Source organism: Poecilia reticulata, chromosome 7, assembly GCF_904066995.2.
Source record: "Poecilia reticulata chromosome 7, P_reticulata-male-v2, whole genome shotgun sequence".
Classification (NCBI taxonomy): domain Eukaryota; kingdom Metazoa; phylum Chordata; class Actinopteri; order Cyprinodontiformes; family Poeciliidae; genus Poecilia; species Poecilia reticulata.
The window spans coordinates 21,993,189-22,005,983 of record NC_088836.1 but is presented as its reverse complement, the minus strand read 5'-3'; the positions used below and the strand labels follow the sequence as shown (position 1 = coordinate 22,005,983).

At 39.9% G+C, this 12,795-nt stretch overlaps 2 protein-coding genes and 1 long non-coding RNA gene across 3 annotated transcripts in view; 1 reads left to right on the top strand and 2 right to left on the bottom strand.

Annotated features, from left to right (window-relative positions):
• The first annotated feature begins 385 nt into the window (after nt 1-385).
• creld1b (CRELD disulfide isomerase 1b) lies at nt 386-5,652 on the top strand. The gene is made up of 11 exons (XM_008414050.3): nt 386-681; nt 1,994-2,114; nt 2,216-2,298; nt 2,490-2,600; nt 2,782-2,873; nt 3,010-3,189; nt 3,291-3,386; nt 3,471-3,554; nt 4,015-4,110; nt 4,205-4,345; nt 4,645-5,652. Exons 2-11 carry the CDS (start codon nt 1,998-2,000, stop codon nt 4,863-4,865), a joined length of 1,221 nt encoding a protein of 406 aa, XP_008412272.1. The 5' UTR covers nt 386-681; nt 1,994-1,997; the 3' UTR covers nt 4,866-5,652.
• A 1,252-nt stretch (nt 5,653-6,904) lies between these two features.
• Nucleotides 6,905-7,997, bottom strand: LOC145552260 (uncharacterized). The gene is made up of 4 exons (XR_014088243.1): nt 7,891-7,997; nt 7,452-7,772; nt 7,181-7,370; nt 6,905-7,032 (listed from the first exon to the last, which is right to left on the bottom strand). It is a non-coding gene; the product is annotated as an uncharacterized LOC145552260 (long non-coding RNA).
• A 1,164-nt stretch (nt 7,998-9,161) lies between these two features.
• mbd4 (methyl-CpG binding domain protein 4) overlaps nt 9,162-12,795 on the bottom strand; it is a 3,909-nt gene continuing 275 nt past the window's right edge. Inside the window, exons 2-8 of the mRNA XM_017305701.2 lie at nt 12,591-12,795; nt 11,116-11,837; nt 10,189-10,254; nt 9,944-10,078; nt 9,711-9,860; nt 9,536-9,639; nt 9,162-9,445 (exon numbers count right to left, since the gene is read on the bottom strand). Of these exons, the coding sequence (XP_017161190.1) occupies nt 9,371-9,445; nt 9,536-9,639; nt 9,711-9,860; nt 9,944-10,078; nt 10,189-10,254; nt 11,116-11,837; nt 12,591-12,697 (1,359 nt within the window). The 5' untranslated portion in view covers nt 12,698-12,795 and the 3' untranslated portion in view covers nt 9,162-9,370. The remainder of the gene's footprint in view (nt 9,446-9,535; nt 9,640-9,710; nt 9,861-9,943; nt 10,079-10,188; nt 10,255-11,115; nt 11,838-12,590) is intronic.

The window sequence follows — 12,795 nt, the reverse complement described above, 5'->3', positions numbered from 1 at the left end:
CATTTTCCAATCTTAAAACTTGTAAATTCTAAAGTAGTGAATGCGAAAATGAAATGTCATCCTTCAAACAGGTATGCGCTGTTACTACATCTACAAATAAATACCTTTTATTTAAAAGTAAACACAGTCATACAAGAGCAGTGCATTCAGTGTATGAAATGTCAGATTGCACAATAAGTGGTGTACAAGATAAACAACCAGGGAAAAAACTTTTTAAACGACTTGAAGATAATCAGTTAAATATAAATATAAAAATCGAGCCACTCAAAATGAATAATAGATTAATTTAATAATTTGTCATTTCAGTAAAGAAAATGTGATATGACCGTTAACACACATTATCGATGGGTGTGACGGCTCTGACGTGTGATTGGCTGAAAGATTAAATCCCAGCAACGTCATATCCTGCGTAGCAGCCGCTCCATGGAAAACACTAAAGAGACTAGGAGCCAATCATTCATTCATCCCAACGGAGTGCAGTCTCTGCCCGTCCCACTGCAGTCCAGCACCTCGGCTGCTGCAGGAGCATTTCCAGCGTTAACCAAACATTCTTTGGCTGAAAAGGAAAAGTTAAAGGAGGATTCCTAAAATGTGAAGTTGCCCGGCTTCAGGTGACAGTGAGCCAGCAGGAACGGAGACGATCTGTCGGTGGTGCAGCAGACGTTGTGGTTTAATAACAAGGTACAGAAATAAAAATCTCAAAGCAAAAACATGGAGGTAAAACGATTAAGCGATATCTATATATATTTATATATATATAGCTATATACGGTTGAATAGTGCCTCCAAATAAATAAAGTAGTGGCCAGAAGAGCAGTCTTTATAAATACGGTTGACTAATGCTAGCAGCTAGCTGACCTTAGCTGCTAGCTGCTGCTGATGTTGCTCAGCTAACGTTGAAGTCAGAGCATCTTAGCCTGGATAAAAAGCTCATTTTGTTGTTTTTATTACTACGTTACTGTGCAGAATGTTACATACATGTGATTTATATAAGTGATAAATAAATGTTGATATATGAGATGTACTACTATTTCAGTGGGTTATCTTTAATTATACCTTACCTTGTCTTAGGTAAGGTATATTTTAATTGGTTGTCCTCCCTTGTTTGAAAGTTTACTATTACTGTTTTAATTTATTATTATTTTCTCATTAGCATGGACATTAATTGTTACAGTGCAGTAGACATACAAGCAGCTAAATCATGCATTTCATCGAAAGAGCAATCCTATCTGCTACAATGGAACATTATTGGGCAAGATTGAACCTGTATATTATTATTATTATTATTATTATTTATTGAAGTCTTATTAAGCTCATGAACTGTAAAGGTTGGCCTGACCAAGAACAGAAATGTCGCAGTGGACAAGACAATAACAGAAACAAACATTAAAAATATTCAAAGTGCAAACAATTTGACTAATAAAATGTTACTGTAGCAATTAAAAATAAATAAAACGGTAACAATTTAAAACAAGCAGTTTCTGCTGTTGATTTCTTAAGACAGATCTGAAAGATCTCACTTAAACAAGTTCTGACAGTTTTAGTTCAGACTGGAAAGCTTTCCAAGCATAGAGGGGAGAGAAACTGAAAGCGTTCTTCTCAGTTTCCGTTCGCATGCGAGGAACATAGAGGAACAAAATGTAATTCGATCTCATGGTATAACGGATTCAGTTTTCTGAAGAAAAATGCATACATATGTAGGAATCAAGCCAATAAGAACTTTGGTAAATCAGAGTAATACGACTTTGCTTGTTCCAGTGAAACACTACTGTATCAGCAGTAAGCAGTTATTCAGACGTAGGATAGCGTTTGCTGTTTTACCAAGCAGCTTTTGAAACTTTTAAGGCTTTAGGGAAGTTTTCAAATCAATAACTGCAAAGAAAATTACACTCGGTGCAGATGAATTTTAGAAGGTAAATGTGTCGCTTCAAACTTTAGAGACCCTCTGTCTGTCTGTTCTGGCGAAGCACATATTTTCTGTTTGTCCTCTGAAGGATCATGTGGGGAGTCTGGCCTTTCCTGCCTGCTCTGGTGCTTCTGTCAGACCTCTCCGTGGAGAAAGTCCAGACGGCGCCATGTCAAACCTGCAGAAAACTCACTGAAAGCTTCATTAAGGTAAATCTGATAAACTGCAAGTTTTCACTTGACATATTTTTATCACGCTCTTATTTCTTTGTTTCAAACTAAACGATTAAAAAATTTACATTTTTGTGTAGGGATTAGAAAAAACGGCAAACAAGAACTTTGGTGGCGGCAACACTGCATGGGAGGAGGAGAAGCTGGCTAAGTACGCACGCAGGTAGGAGTAGCTTCTGCAGCTGACCTTTGAGGTACTGTGGCCATTTGCAATTAACATCCGTTTTGTCTATTATTCAACACTTTCCCTAGAATGTTTTTTGGTTTTAAATGTTGATTTTTCTTCTTCGTGTATTTATTACTCGCATATTTCTGTGGTTCAACCTCTGCCCAATTATCGTCTCCTCGTTTCAGTGAGACTCGGCTTTTGGAGATCGTCGAAGCCGCTTGTGAGAAAACAGATTTTGAATGTAACCGTCTGCTGGAGCAGATAGAAGACCAGGTTGAGACGTGGTGGTTCCACAGGTACAGTACAGCTTTAACAAGTGTTAAAGAAAGGTTTTGTTTTTTTTTCATTATAAACTTGCCTTTAATAAGTTTGTTTTACTACCCCTTTGATCAAAATACATGAAAACATTTATGGCTTCTTCTGTGTAATCACGCTGTGGTATCATGAGCCTGTTTGAACATTTTGTTTGTTTTCCAGGCAACAGGAGGCACCGGATCTGTTTGAGTGGCTCTGCATTGAGCAGCTAACACTATGCTGCCCACCTGGACATTTTGGACCCAACTGCAAAGGTGTGCACAAGCAGGTTACTTGATGTTAGTACAATAAAAAAACAAAAAAAAAACAGCGTCTACATCCTTGCTTACTTCCTTCATTGCTGCAGTATTTAAGCAAAGAGCTGATGATTGTAATCGTGCTAATTTGAAGAGTGCCCGTCTGGACCTGGGGGTGTGTGTGGAGGTCTGGGCCGTTGTGAGGGTGAGGGCACTCGTCTGGGAGATGGGGAGTGTGTCTGCGACCCGGGTTACTCGGGCCAGCTGTGCCAGAGCTGCGCTGATGGTTACTTCCGGGAGAAGAGCTCCAACGACAGCTCAGGGGCTTGCTCAGGTGCGTCATTTCCGCACTGCTGTTTACACATTTGTAAATCGTCGTCGTGTTCAACAGGAGCGGGTGTTGGTTTGATGTTAACAGTTTTCGCCCACGTTTAGCGTGCTACCACTCCTGTAAGAAATGCTCAGGGCCACAGGACTACAAGTGCCTCGCCTGCAAACCTGGGTGGATCCTTCATGACAACAAGTGTGTGGGTGAGTGTGAATTTGTTTTTTTTTTTTTGTTTTGGCAAGTTTGGATGAATACACTTCCCGTGACTTTTACCACATCTCTTGTAGACATTGATGAGTGCGGCACAGAGCTGGCTCGTTGTCCTTCCAACACTTACTGTCACAACATAGACGGATCCTATGAATGCAGAGGTACGGCTCCTTCAATATGTATTGATCTCTATCAAACAAAATCATGCTGGTTGTTTCAATTGGCCAGCATGCATCCTGACATGGGACCGAATGGTGTGAAACCAACACTGGTCGGGGTGAACGTTATTGTTGAGGAAATAGCAGTCAGCTATTTTCAGTCTCTGTGAGGTTTCTGAAAATTAAGTCAGAGTTAGAGCATCAATTATCAATATGAGGTAATTTACTAGATCCTATCATTGGTCAGGAAATGCTGTTTGTATTATTGTATTGAAGATTAATTTGTTTTTGCATTCATACCAAAAACGAAAGGCTTTGATTTTTCTTAAGAAAACTTAAGATTCATGCACTGTGGTGGTTGTGAAAACTACAAACTTGACCACAGTAGACAGTTGCTGCTCCGCTATCTGGCAGAGCATCACATTGACAGTAATGATGCTGACCGTTTCACCTTTGCGTCCAGGCTGTGACCAGGCGTGTGTGGGCTGCATGGGCAGCGGTCCTGCTCGCTGTAAGAAATGTGCGCGTGGCTACAGACTGAAAGGAGCCAAGTGTCTTGGTATTCAAACTGTCATTAATTATCTGTGTAATTTTTAACACGTAAAGTTATCCTGGTGGAGAATTCAGCCATTTTCCTGTGCGTTCCTTCTCAGATATAGATGAATGTAGCGAACGCGCAATAGCGTGCCCCGGACTGAACGAGGCCTGCATCAACGAGGAGGGCTCCTTCCACTGCGACTGCGCTGAGGGATTCATCAGAAGAGACAGCATTTGTGTGGAGAATAAGCCACCTGGTGAGTATCGGGTTCTAGGCAAAGCAGTATGAACCAAAAATAGTCTCCCGTCTGTATTCTCTGAATAGTTTGGATTAGAATCGATGCTGCCAGTATTTAATACCTTCTGCCGTATTTAAATGCAGCTGATTTGTACACTAAGTATTTTTCCCATTTACATATTTTTAAGTCTCATCAAAAATAAAAAAGAGTTTAACATGGCACCTAGGGTGGTAAGATTGTTGGAAAGCAGTCCGTAAGGAGATCTCAGTGAAGTTTGGACTTTGAAACCTGAGTTTGCTTTCGTCTTGCCTCCTCAGCTGGCCCAGAGAAAGGTCTGTTTGACGACATGACGGATGACGAGGTTCTTGTGCTGCAGCAGATGTTCTTCGGCGTCATAATCTGCGCCCTCGCCACACTTGCAGCAAAGGGAGACATGGTCTTCACTGCCATTTTTATTGGAGGAGTGGCTGCTATGGCTGGATATTGGCTGACAGAGAAGGGAGACTACATGCTGGAAGGATTTCTGAAGGGACGTTAGGCTGTCTTCACATGTCTGTGTAACAAAGGGACCTGGGGATACCAGCCAGGAGAGGTGAATAAGACTTGACCGATGGTGGGACGTTATCTTCAATGCTAGCCTTTCAGGGATTAATCATGTAATTTACAAGGGCTTGGATTAATTAATGTATAACCGACGAAGAGGATTATGCAAGAAAAGGTGAAGACTAATGATGTCATGAATGAAGCAACACTGCACTGATATATAAAATACCTGAACTTCATTCCCTACCATAAGCTTTGCCTGTGTCAGGTTACTGCTATACTCCAGATGGTAGCTATGGGCATGCAGTTAGATCAACACTGTCCCCTCAGACTGACCCTAAATAGAGGAGGTTTCTATCATGAGTTTTTTTTTTTGTTGTTGTTTTTCACTGAATGACTTTATATACCTCTTCCTCTGAATGTGTGTCACAATGCATGTTATGTTCATTTGAAATCAGAAGTACTACACTGTTTTAATTTATTTACTTTAGCATGATTGTTTTTACTTTTTTAGCTGCTGGATTATTTATTTAAATGTAAAAGGAGTGTGTGAGTGCAATCTGGATGATTCAAGCCAATTACTGTTGCCTTTTTTTTAAAGCTATATTTATGTTTGTGAATATTCAGTTGTTTGTATTATCAATGCAAACATTCAGCTGTAATTCAGAGATTATTTTGGAGAGCCATCACGCTAACACCTCTGATCCATTATTGATCCTTCTTTACCCGGAGTGGAATCGTCCACAGGTGTTTGCTTTACAATAAAAGGAGATTTTACTTTTTTTTTTTTTCTGTAGGATTTGTTATTTGATAGACTATTTTAACTTTGCTGTAACATGGAAAACTATGTTTGATAAAGACAAAGAAAAATGTTTGGGCGAAGAAAATGTTGCCCAACAAAACCCAAATATTTGTTGGGTAATATTTTGTTAGCCCAACAAAATATCTACAATTTTCTGACATCATTTCTGACAAATATTAACATTTGTTTTATTGCATTTGTTACCATGCAGCAAAACAATACATGGTCATGTTATGCTCAACACACTGCCGACATGACTGTAGTCCAGCAAGCCGTCACTGAGGATGAGTCACAAAAACTCCTTATTAAAGAAACTGGTTCTTCAGGGTGCTGTTGGCAGATATGTTAATGAGAAGTTGTGTGAAAGATAAAACATGGTTGAAAATGGCCCTGAAACAAAGCCCATGGAAGAATTCGGTGCATAACGTAGCTGGAATCTGAATTTCCCACACTGACAGATCCTGGACCAGGTCCACAGCTGTTGCATTGCTTGTACAGCTGCTCCGAAGACGAGGACATCATCAGAAGCTTCTTACTTTAGGAGAGAAAGGACTAGATGGCTGCAATCCTTTCTTTTTGAATCCTGATTTCATTTGGAAACAAAAAAACATACGGTCTGAGAGGTAGAGTGGAGAGGCCCAGGCTCGAGGTCCAGTGAGTAGTTTCCTATCCGTGTTGGTCTGGGGAGCCTTGTTATCTGCTGGTGTTTGTTGTATTCTAGATCAAAGTCGGTGCAGAAATCCACCGGGAGATCTTTAAGGAAATGCTGATTTAATTTTTCAGCATCAAAAGGAGGAAGAGAGGCGGCAGACCCAACAATGGAGAAAAGCTAAGTTTGCTGTTAAAGCAACCTGGGCTTCCATTACAGCTGTGCTACAGCCTGATCGTCTTCATGCCACGTTGGTTTGATGCAGTAATTCAAACAAAATGAAACCTGATCAAGTGTTGAGATTTTGTATGGTACTAGACATGTATATACCTTTTTTTATGGTTTCATGTTATTGGAATATTCCAGAAACACAATTTTGTATTTAATAAGCTAAGCTATAATTAGATCTCAAGACATTTTTTTCCCCCATATTTATATTTGCATAAACAAAACACTAAATCCATATTTTATGTTTCTTCCCCTTCACATAATATGCTTTGTTTTCCATCACAATTTTTTTTTTTTTTTCCATTTCAAACTGAGGGTTTGCTCCTCGGTGGCTGAGAAGAAGCCTGAATTGCAGGTTTTGGCTACTTGGAGTCACGTCAGTGTTCCACTCCAGTTAATGGGGTTGAGGCGCAGCAGCTCTCTCTCTTTCAGTGCCTCCTGGGAATGTGTTAGTGCTCTGTCCCTCCTGCTCTGCTCCATTAGCTGCACACAAAACAAGTACAACTGAGACAAAGAGAAAAGAAAAACCAAGACATTTTACTGTAACCTCAAAGCATGCTCCAGGAAGCATTTTCAGCATATTTTAGTACGCAGAGGGACTGGGATGCATAATGCATGATTGGGACCGTACCCTCTTGTTCTCATCTCTGTAGACTGTCATTGCTTTTGTGTGCTGAATTCGCTGCTGTCTCTCACTAGACAGGGCGAGGCGGTCCACCGCTATGAGATGCTCTGCTTCTTTTACTTTACTAGCCAGCTGCAGCTTCAGTTCCATGCACTTCTCCTCCATCTGCCTCTTTAGCTGCTCTCGTATCTCCTTTCTGTCAGAATAAACCACATATTAATAACCTGTGCAAAGGTGAGGCCTTGTCAGAGGATAATTTAGAGCTGAAGTGATTTACCTGTACTCTTCTTTCTCACTGATGGTTCCATAAAATGGTTTCCTCCACACCTGATGATACCTGACACAACAACTTCAACTCAGTGACCATGATTTCATCTTGTTTTGCTTTGTTTTTTGTTGTTTTTTTAACAGTACAACCAAAACAAAAGTCAAGCTATTCCTGGGTTCATCTCAGGTCTCATTCTTTCCACCTGAAATGCTCTCCTCTTTGCATGATCAGCGCCCTCTGGTGGTTATGATGGTGAACAGCGCATGTTTCAAGACTGACGGTGCGTTTATTAACCAAAGGTGGGTGCAAAGGATCCAACCTCTGAATATTCTGCGAATAAGATTTATACATTAGTGCTTTTATGTTTACTTGCATTTCTTGTGTTTAATTATTTATTACTGCATCTACAGCAACCGCACATCAGGTCGACACCAGGTAATCACCTCACCTGACTGCTCTTTAGCACACTACCATGGTCCTGGAGAATTGGTAATGTTATCGGAGTGACAGCAAAGCTTGGAGTGTCTTGAGAAACATTAATGGGTGTAGCTACTATAGAGATAAGTGCTGCAATAGAGAGAGAAAACAAAACAGAAATGTATATAATAATCCCCATGATAATTACACTAATACATTTGGTGGCTTTACTAATTTATTTGAATGCGTTATCCTTCAGGATGGAAACAAACCTAACAAGAAAATGCTTTAGTGGATTTCTAAAGCCAATCCTTGAGCTATTTGTGTCAAAGTTTCAATCATTTGACCCACACACCATCAGAAAAAAAGGTAATTGGTTGGATGCTTAACCAAAAAAAACCACCAAGCCTTTTTTTGCAGTGAAAACACAACACAAAACTGGTTTTGGAATTTAGAAAAGTCAAAATAAATTTCTAGTAGTTTGCCCAACCTTGGCCCTTTGAAACGCTCTTCACTGTGCATAAAATCTGGTTCTGTGGCATGAAATTAATTCATTTAGATAATCCTTGCCATTACAGTAACCTCTAGTCACGATTTCTCACACAAGGTGACTTCTCTTGCGTGGAACATTTAACCAAACATTGGGTTGTATGTCTATATGCAAACATGAAATCCTTTAATAAAATTTGAGTGTCCAAGTTTTGTTGAAAAATGTTAATTGCTAATTACCTAAGCCTTCTACCCTGAAAAAAATAAATAAATGTAAAATTAAGATGCCAAAGTTAATATAATATGCAAATATTAAAGTAGAGATAAACTTTTCACCAGTCCTGTAAATAAAAAAACTGAGGAAATAAATAAAACAATGTTTTCTTACGTAGTCTCATCTTTAGGTCTTGCTCTTTTCTACTGGAACTCCTGAGTCCAGACTTTATGTGCCGAAACATCCCAAACTCCTAAAGCTTAAAATAATATATCTTTTAAAGCAAATGTCCTTTTCACGTTAAAATACATACAAATCTGAGCTTTTCATATATCTGTAATGGCACCAGTTAAACATTAAACCCAGATGAATCAGAGCATTCAGTCAGTGTTTTGCTTTCGCAACCGTTTCCTTGGGAATCGGGTTTCCCACCCCTCTAATAATACAAAGCTACAACACTGACTGAGTGGCCAAGCATCAGCAGACTCAAAAGAGAAAGATTATTAGCACGTGGCAACAAACTAACCAGATAAAGACTGAGAACATTTCCAGGTGTGAGCTACATTTCAACAAAACAAGGAAGAGAACCCTTTCAGCTGTTAAAATGACTAAAACTCATTTATTGAACAACAAATAAAACTTTTTAAAGGGCAAACATTTGAACCTTTGCTCCATAATTTTTTATGGGATTCAGATTTAAAAGTGCAAGTGTATTGTTTTGATCTGCTGTAGGCTAGACAACGTCCGTGATTATGTAGCCTAGATTTTCTTGCTTGAAGATAAAGTCTTTCTCAAGGTTGATCATTCTTCATATTCCCAACGTTTTATGGTTCTCCCACAGCCAGGCATGATATTTATTTAACTTGTGATCTTCAGGAGTCACCTATAACAGGAAAATACAGATAATCTGCCTGTTTAGCTTAATTGTGACTGAAAAATAACTTAAAATAGCTCAGGAGTTGAGTTCATTCACCTGCCTCCACTCTTCAACACAGAAGATCCTGTAGGAGTCGTTTCCATACTTGCCAATACCGTGCAACTCAACAGGGTAACGCCACTGTTTATTTAAAAACTCATCTAATCAGGATAAATCACAGTTAGTTTTCTTCCAAGGCGAAAGTCATCCAGCAGAAGTCTAATATCCTCACCGGAGAAGCGGATGATTGTTTTGGCTCGAAGCTCATAGAGCCCAAGTGGCTTCATGAGTTCAGACATGGGCTTCCAGTCGGCCTCCCGGGTCACCTCTGCAGACGGGTAGCGCTCAAAGAACACCCAAAGCACCGGAATGGCCATTTTCCCTGTAATGAAGAACTAGTGAAATGACAATTCTTTTTTTTTTTTACTGCAGATTGATTCAGGCTGCAGAAATGTGGGACTTTACCACTTGTCTTATTCAGAAAAATAGTGGCCACCAGGAGCTTCCAGGGGTCATGGAAAAGGGTTTCCTGTATGAGGTTGAAGGGAGACCGGGGAGGTGTCCATTTTCTGAGAGATTTCCTCCTGGGTGGGCTGAGTCCTGAGCACAAACACAGAGAACAGTTCTCTAAAAACACAAACGATATCTCAGATATTAGGATGAGTAAAGCCTGATAACAACTGTGCACAAATGAACTCCATAAACATTACCATCTTTGAGACGTTTCGCACTGAAATAAGGGCTTGTTTTCCGCCTGCTCTCCAAATTCTTGGATCCTATGAGAACACAGGAAAGTGTTAAATAGGTCATGTTTGTCATTTTAATGAACGCAAATATGATTTTTAGGGCTCTCACAGACTAGAATTAAGTTGTCATAAAAGCATTACTAAAATTCAGAATTTTAAGCTTGACAGAAACGCAGGGCGTTACACACCCTATTAAAGGATTTAACTGTAATTTGCTGTCACAAAGCACCCTTGTGTTAGACCTTGTAATTAGCATAATGTAAAGTAATGCTTGGGCTTCCATTAAACAGCTAATGAGATACAAGGCCTTGCAAAAGTATTCACGCAGCCTGAATTTTTTTTAACCACAGTCTTCAATATATTTTATAGCCATTATTTGTCTTAAAGTCAGACCAACACAAAGCAGGGCACGGCTGTGGAGTAAAAGTTGGAAACTGTGAAATGCATTTGTTGTCAGTTTTCTGTTGTTTAGCTCCTTCAATCCTACAGTAAACTCTAACCAGCTACCGTGTTCCTACTTAAGAAAAACCTTCCTATGCTGTGATTCTACCACCAATCATGCATCATTTTGCTTTCACTTTGCAATTACACGGTACTCCTCTGACTCATATTTTACCCTGACAGAGCTCTTGTTTTTGCTGTAAAGTCATGTAAATAAATAAGATGATTTTCTTCATGAAGTGCCATCAAATCACTGATATTTCAGTTATTTTCTTATACCTCTCTTAACATGCATTTGTAGCTATAGAATGCACAAGCTGGATATACTTAGAAAACATGATTGAAAAAAGTTTATGGCTTACAGCCTACAAGTTTAGCTAAAAACTAAATGAAATAAAAGTCTTGATTACAAACTTTTCTTCGTTGTCAGACCGTGTAGCTCCTACTTACTATTATGGGAATCTCTAACTGGTGTGCAGCTTCCACCACTGTTGTCAGGTAACACCTCCTCCTCTCTGTGACTGTCAGCATTATCCACTACCTCTGAATTAGACTTGTTGTCACCTTTGCTGTGAGGCTGTGCAACATCTGTGTTTGCCACGTTCTCACTTTCATTCTCGCTCTCAGTGGCAGCTTCAACACTCAGAGTCGGGACCGAAGGCGGCGCGTTTGCCGGCTGATTCCTGTGAGCTGGAAGGAAGGTGTTTTGTTGATCACTGGAAGGAGCCAGTCTCAGAATTTTCTCCCTCAACAGTCCCACCCTCCGGGGGCTCTGGGGTGTATGATCATCAACCGCCAAGTCTGATGAAGATGTAGCTTGTGAGCTAATCGGCCCAGCCTCCTCAGCTACGTCCTCTTGCAAAGTATTACTTTTAGTATCCTCAACAGCAGGCGTTATCTTGCTCTTGCTGACTTTACATCTGGTAGAGGAAAAGCTGTTTTTAGATTTATGTCTGGCAGATTTCACTTTTCCACCTGTTTTATCCTGCTGTCCATTTGCTTGCTTTTTCGTCCATTTCTCTTGCGTTCCTTTGGACTGATCTGTTTCAGAGGTGATGAACTTAGTTTTGGATGAGGTGAAATCAAACAGGTTTATGTCCAGGTTCTCTCCTCCATTTTTTAACAGATAATCATGCAAGGACGACTTAGACCGGAACCTCTGCCCACTGGGACTGAAACAAACAAACAAAAAAAAAGATTAGTCACTAATTTAAGTCATGTGCATGTAAATAAATTATGTTTAACCTCCTCCAGTAACCATCTTCAAAAGTTCTTTATTATTACTCCAAAAGAAAATGAAATGTTTTGTAACTGGCTGTGGGAAGAAAGAATCTCTTGTAGTATTCTGTATTACAGTGGATCTGAGGACGTCTCTGACCGACAATGTGTCAGTCTGATGAAGAGGATACTCAGGGTTGTCCTTAATGTTGTTCATTTTATGAAGAATCTTTCTATGATAATCTCCAGAGATTCCACAGCAGATCCCAGGACCAGCCCTCTTTAACCATCTTCTTTAACTTTCTTAGGTCCCTGGTTCTGCTGCCCCAACAGATGATGACAGAAGAGACACTCTCAACAACAGACTAATAGAAGATATGTAGCATCTGTACACATAAGGACCTAAACTTCTCAGAGATGTAAAGTCTGCTGTCCCTTCTTGTAGACGACTTAACTGTTAAGTCTCCAGTCCAGTCTGTTGTCCAGGTGAACACTTAGATATTTATATTCATTCACCACCAAATACCGTTTTGACCACCTAACCCTGTTTCTGCTAAATCCACAATCATCTCCTTTGCTTTGTTTACATTCAAAGCCTTTCTACACCATGTCACAAAGTACACCAGGGTCTCTGTCCATTTCTTTTTAATTAACTTTTAGATAGGTAAAGTGACTTGCGGAAAACAAACAAACAAACATCAAATCACCTTATTATGTACACGTCCAGTTTTCCTGCAGTCTTGCCAGCTTTTCTCTGCCTCACTTCTCTAACCCATCCATGTGGCAGTGCTTCCTTGTTACTCTGGACGTCCATGTCTATGCTGATTTCCAGCTCATTTTCACCGTTGGTGAGAGGAAGCTCAGATTCAAGGACTCAGCTCAGACCGGTTTTCACTCTGTCCTCTCAAAAGT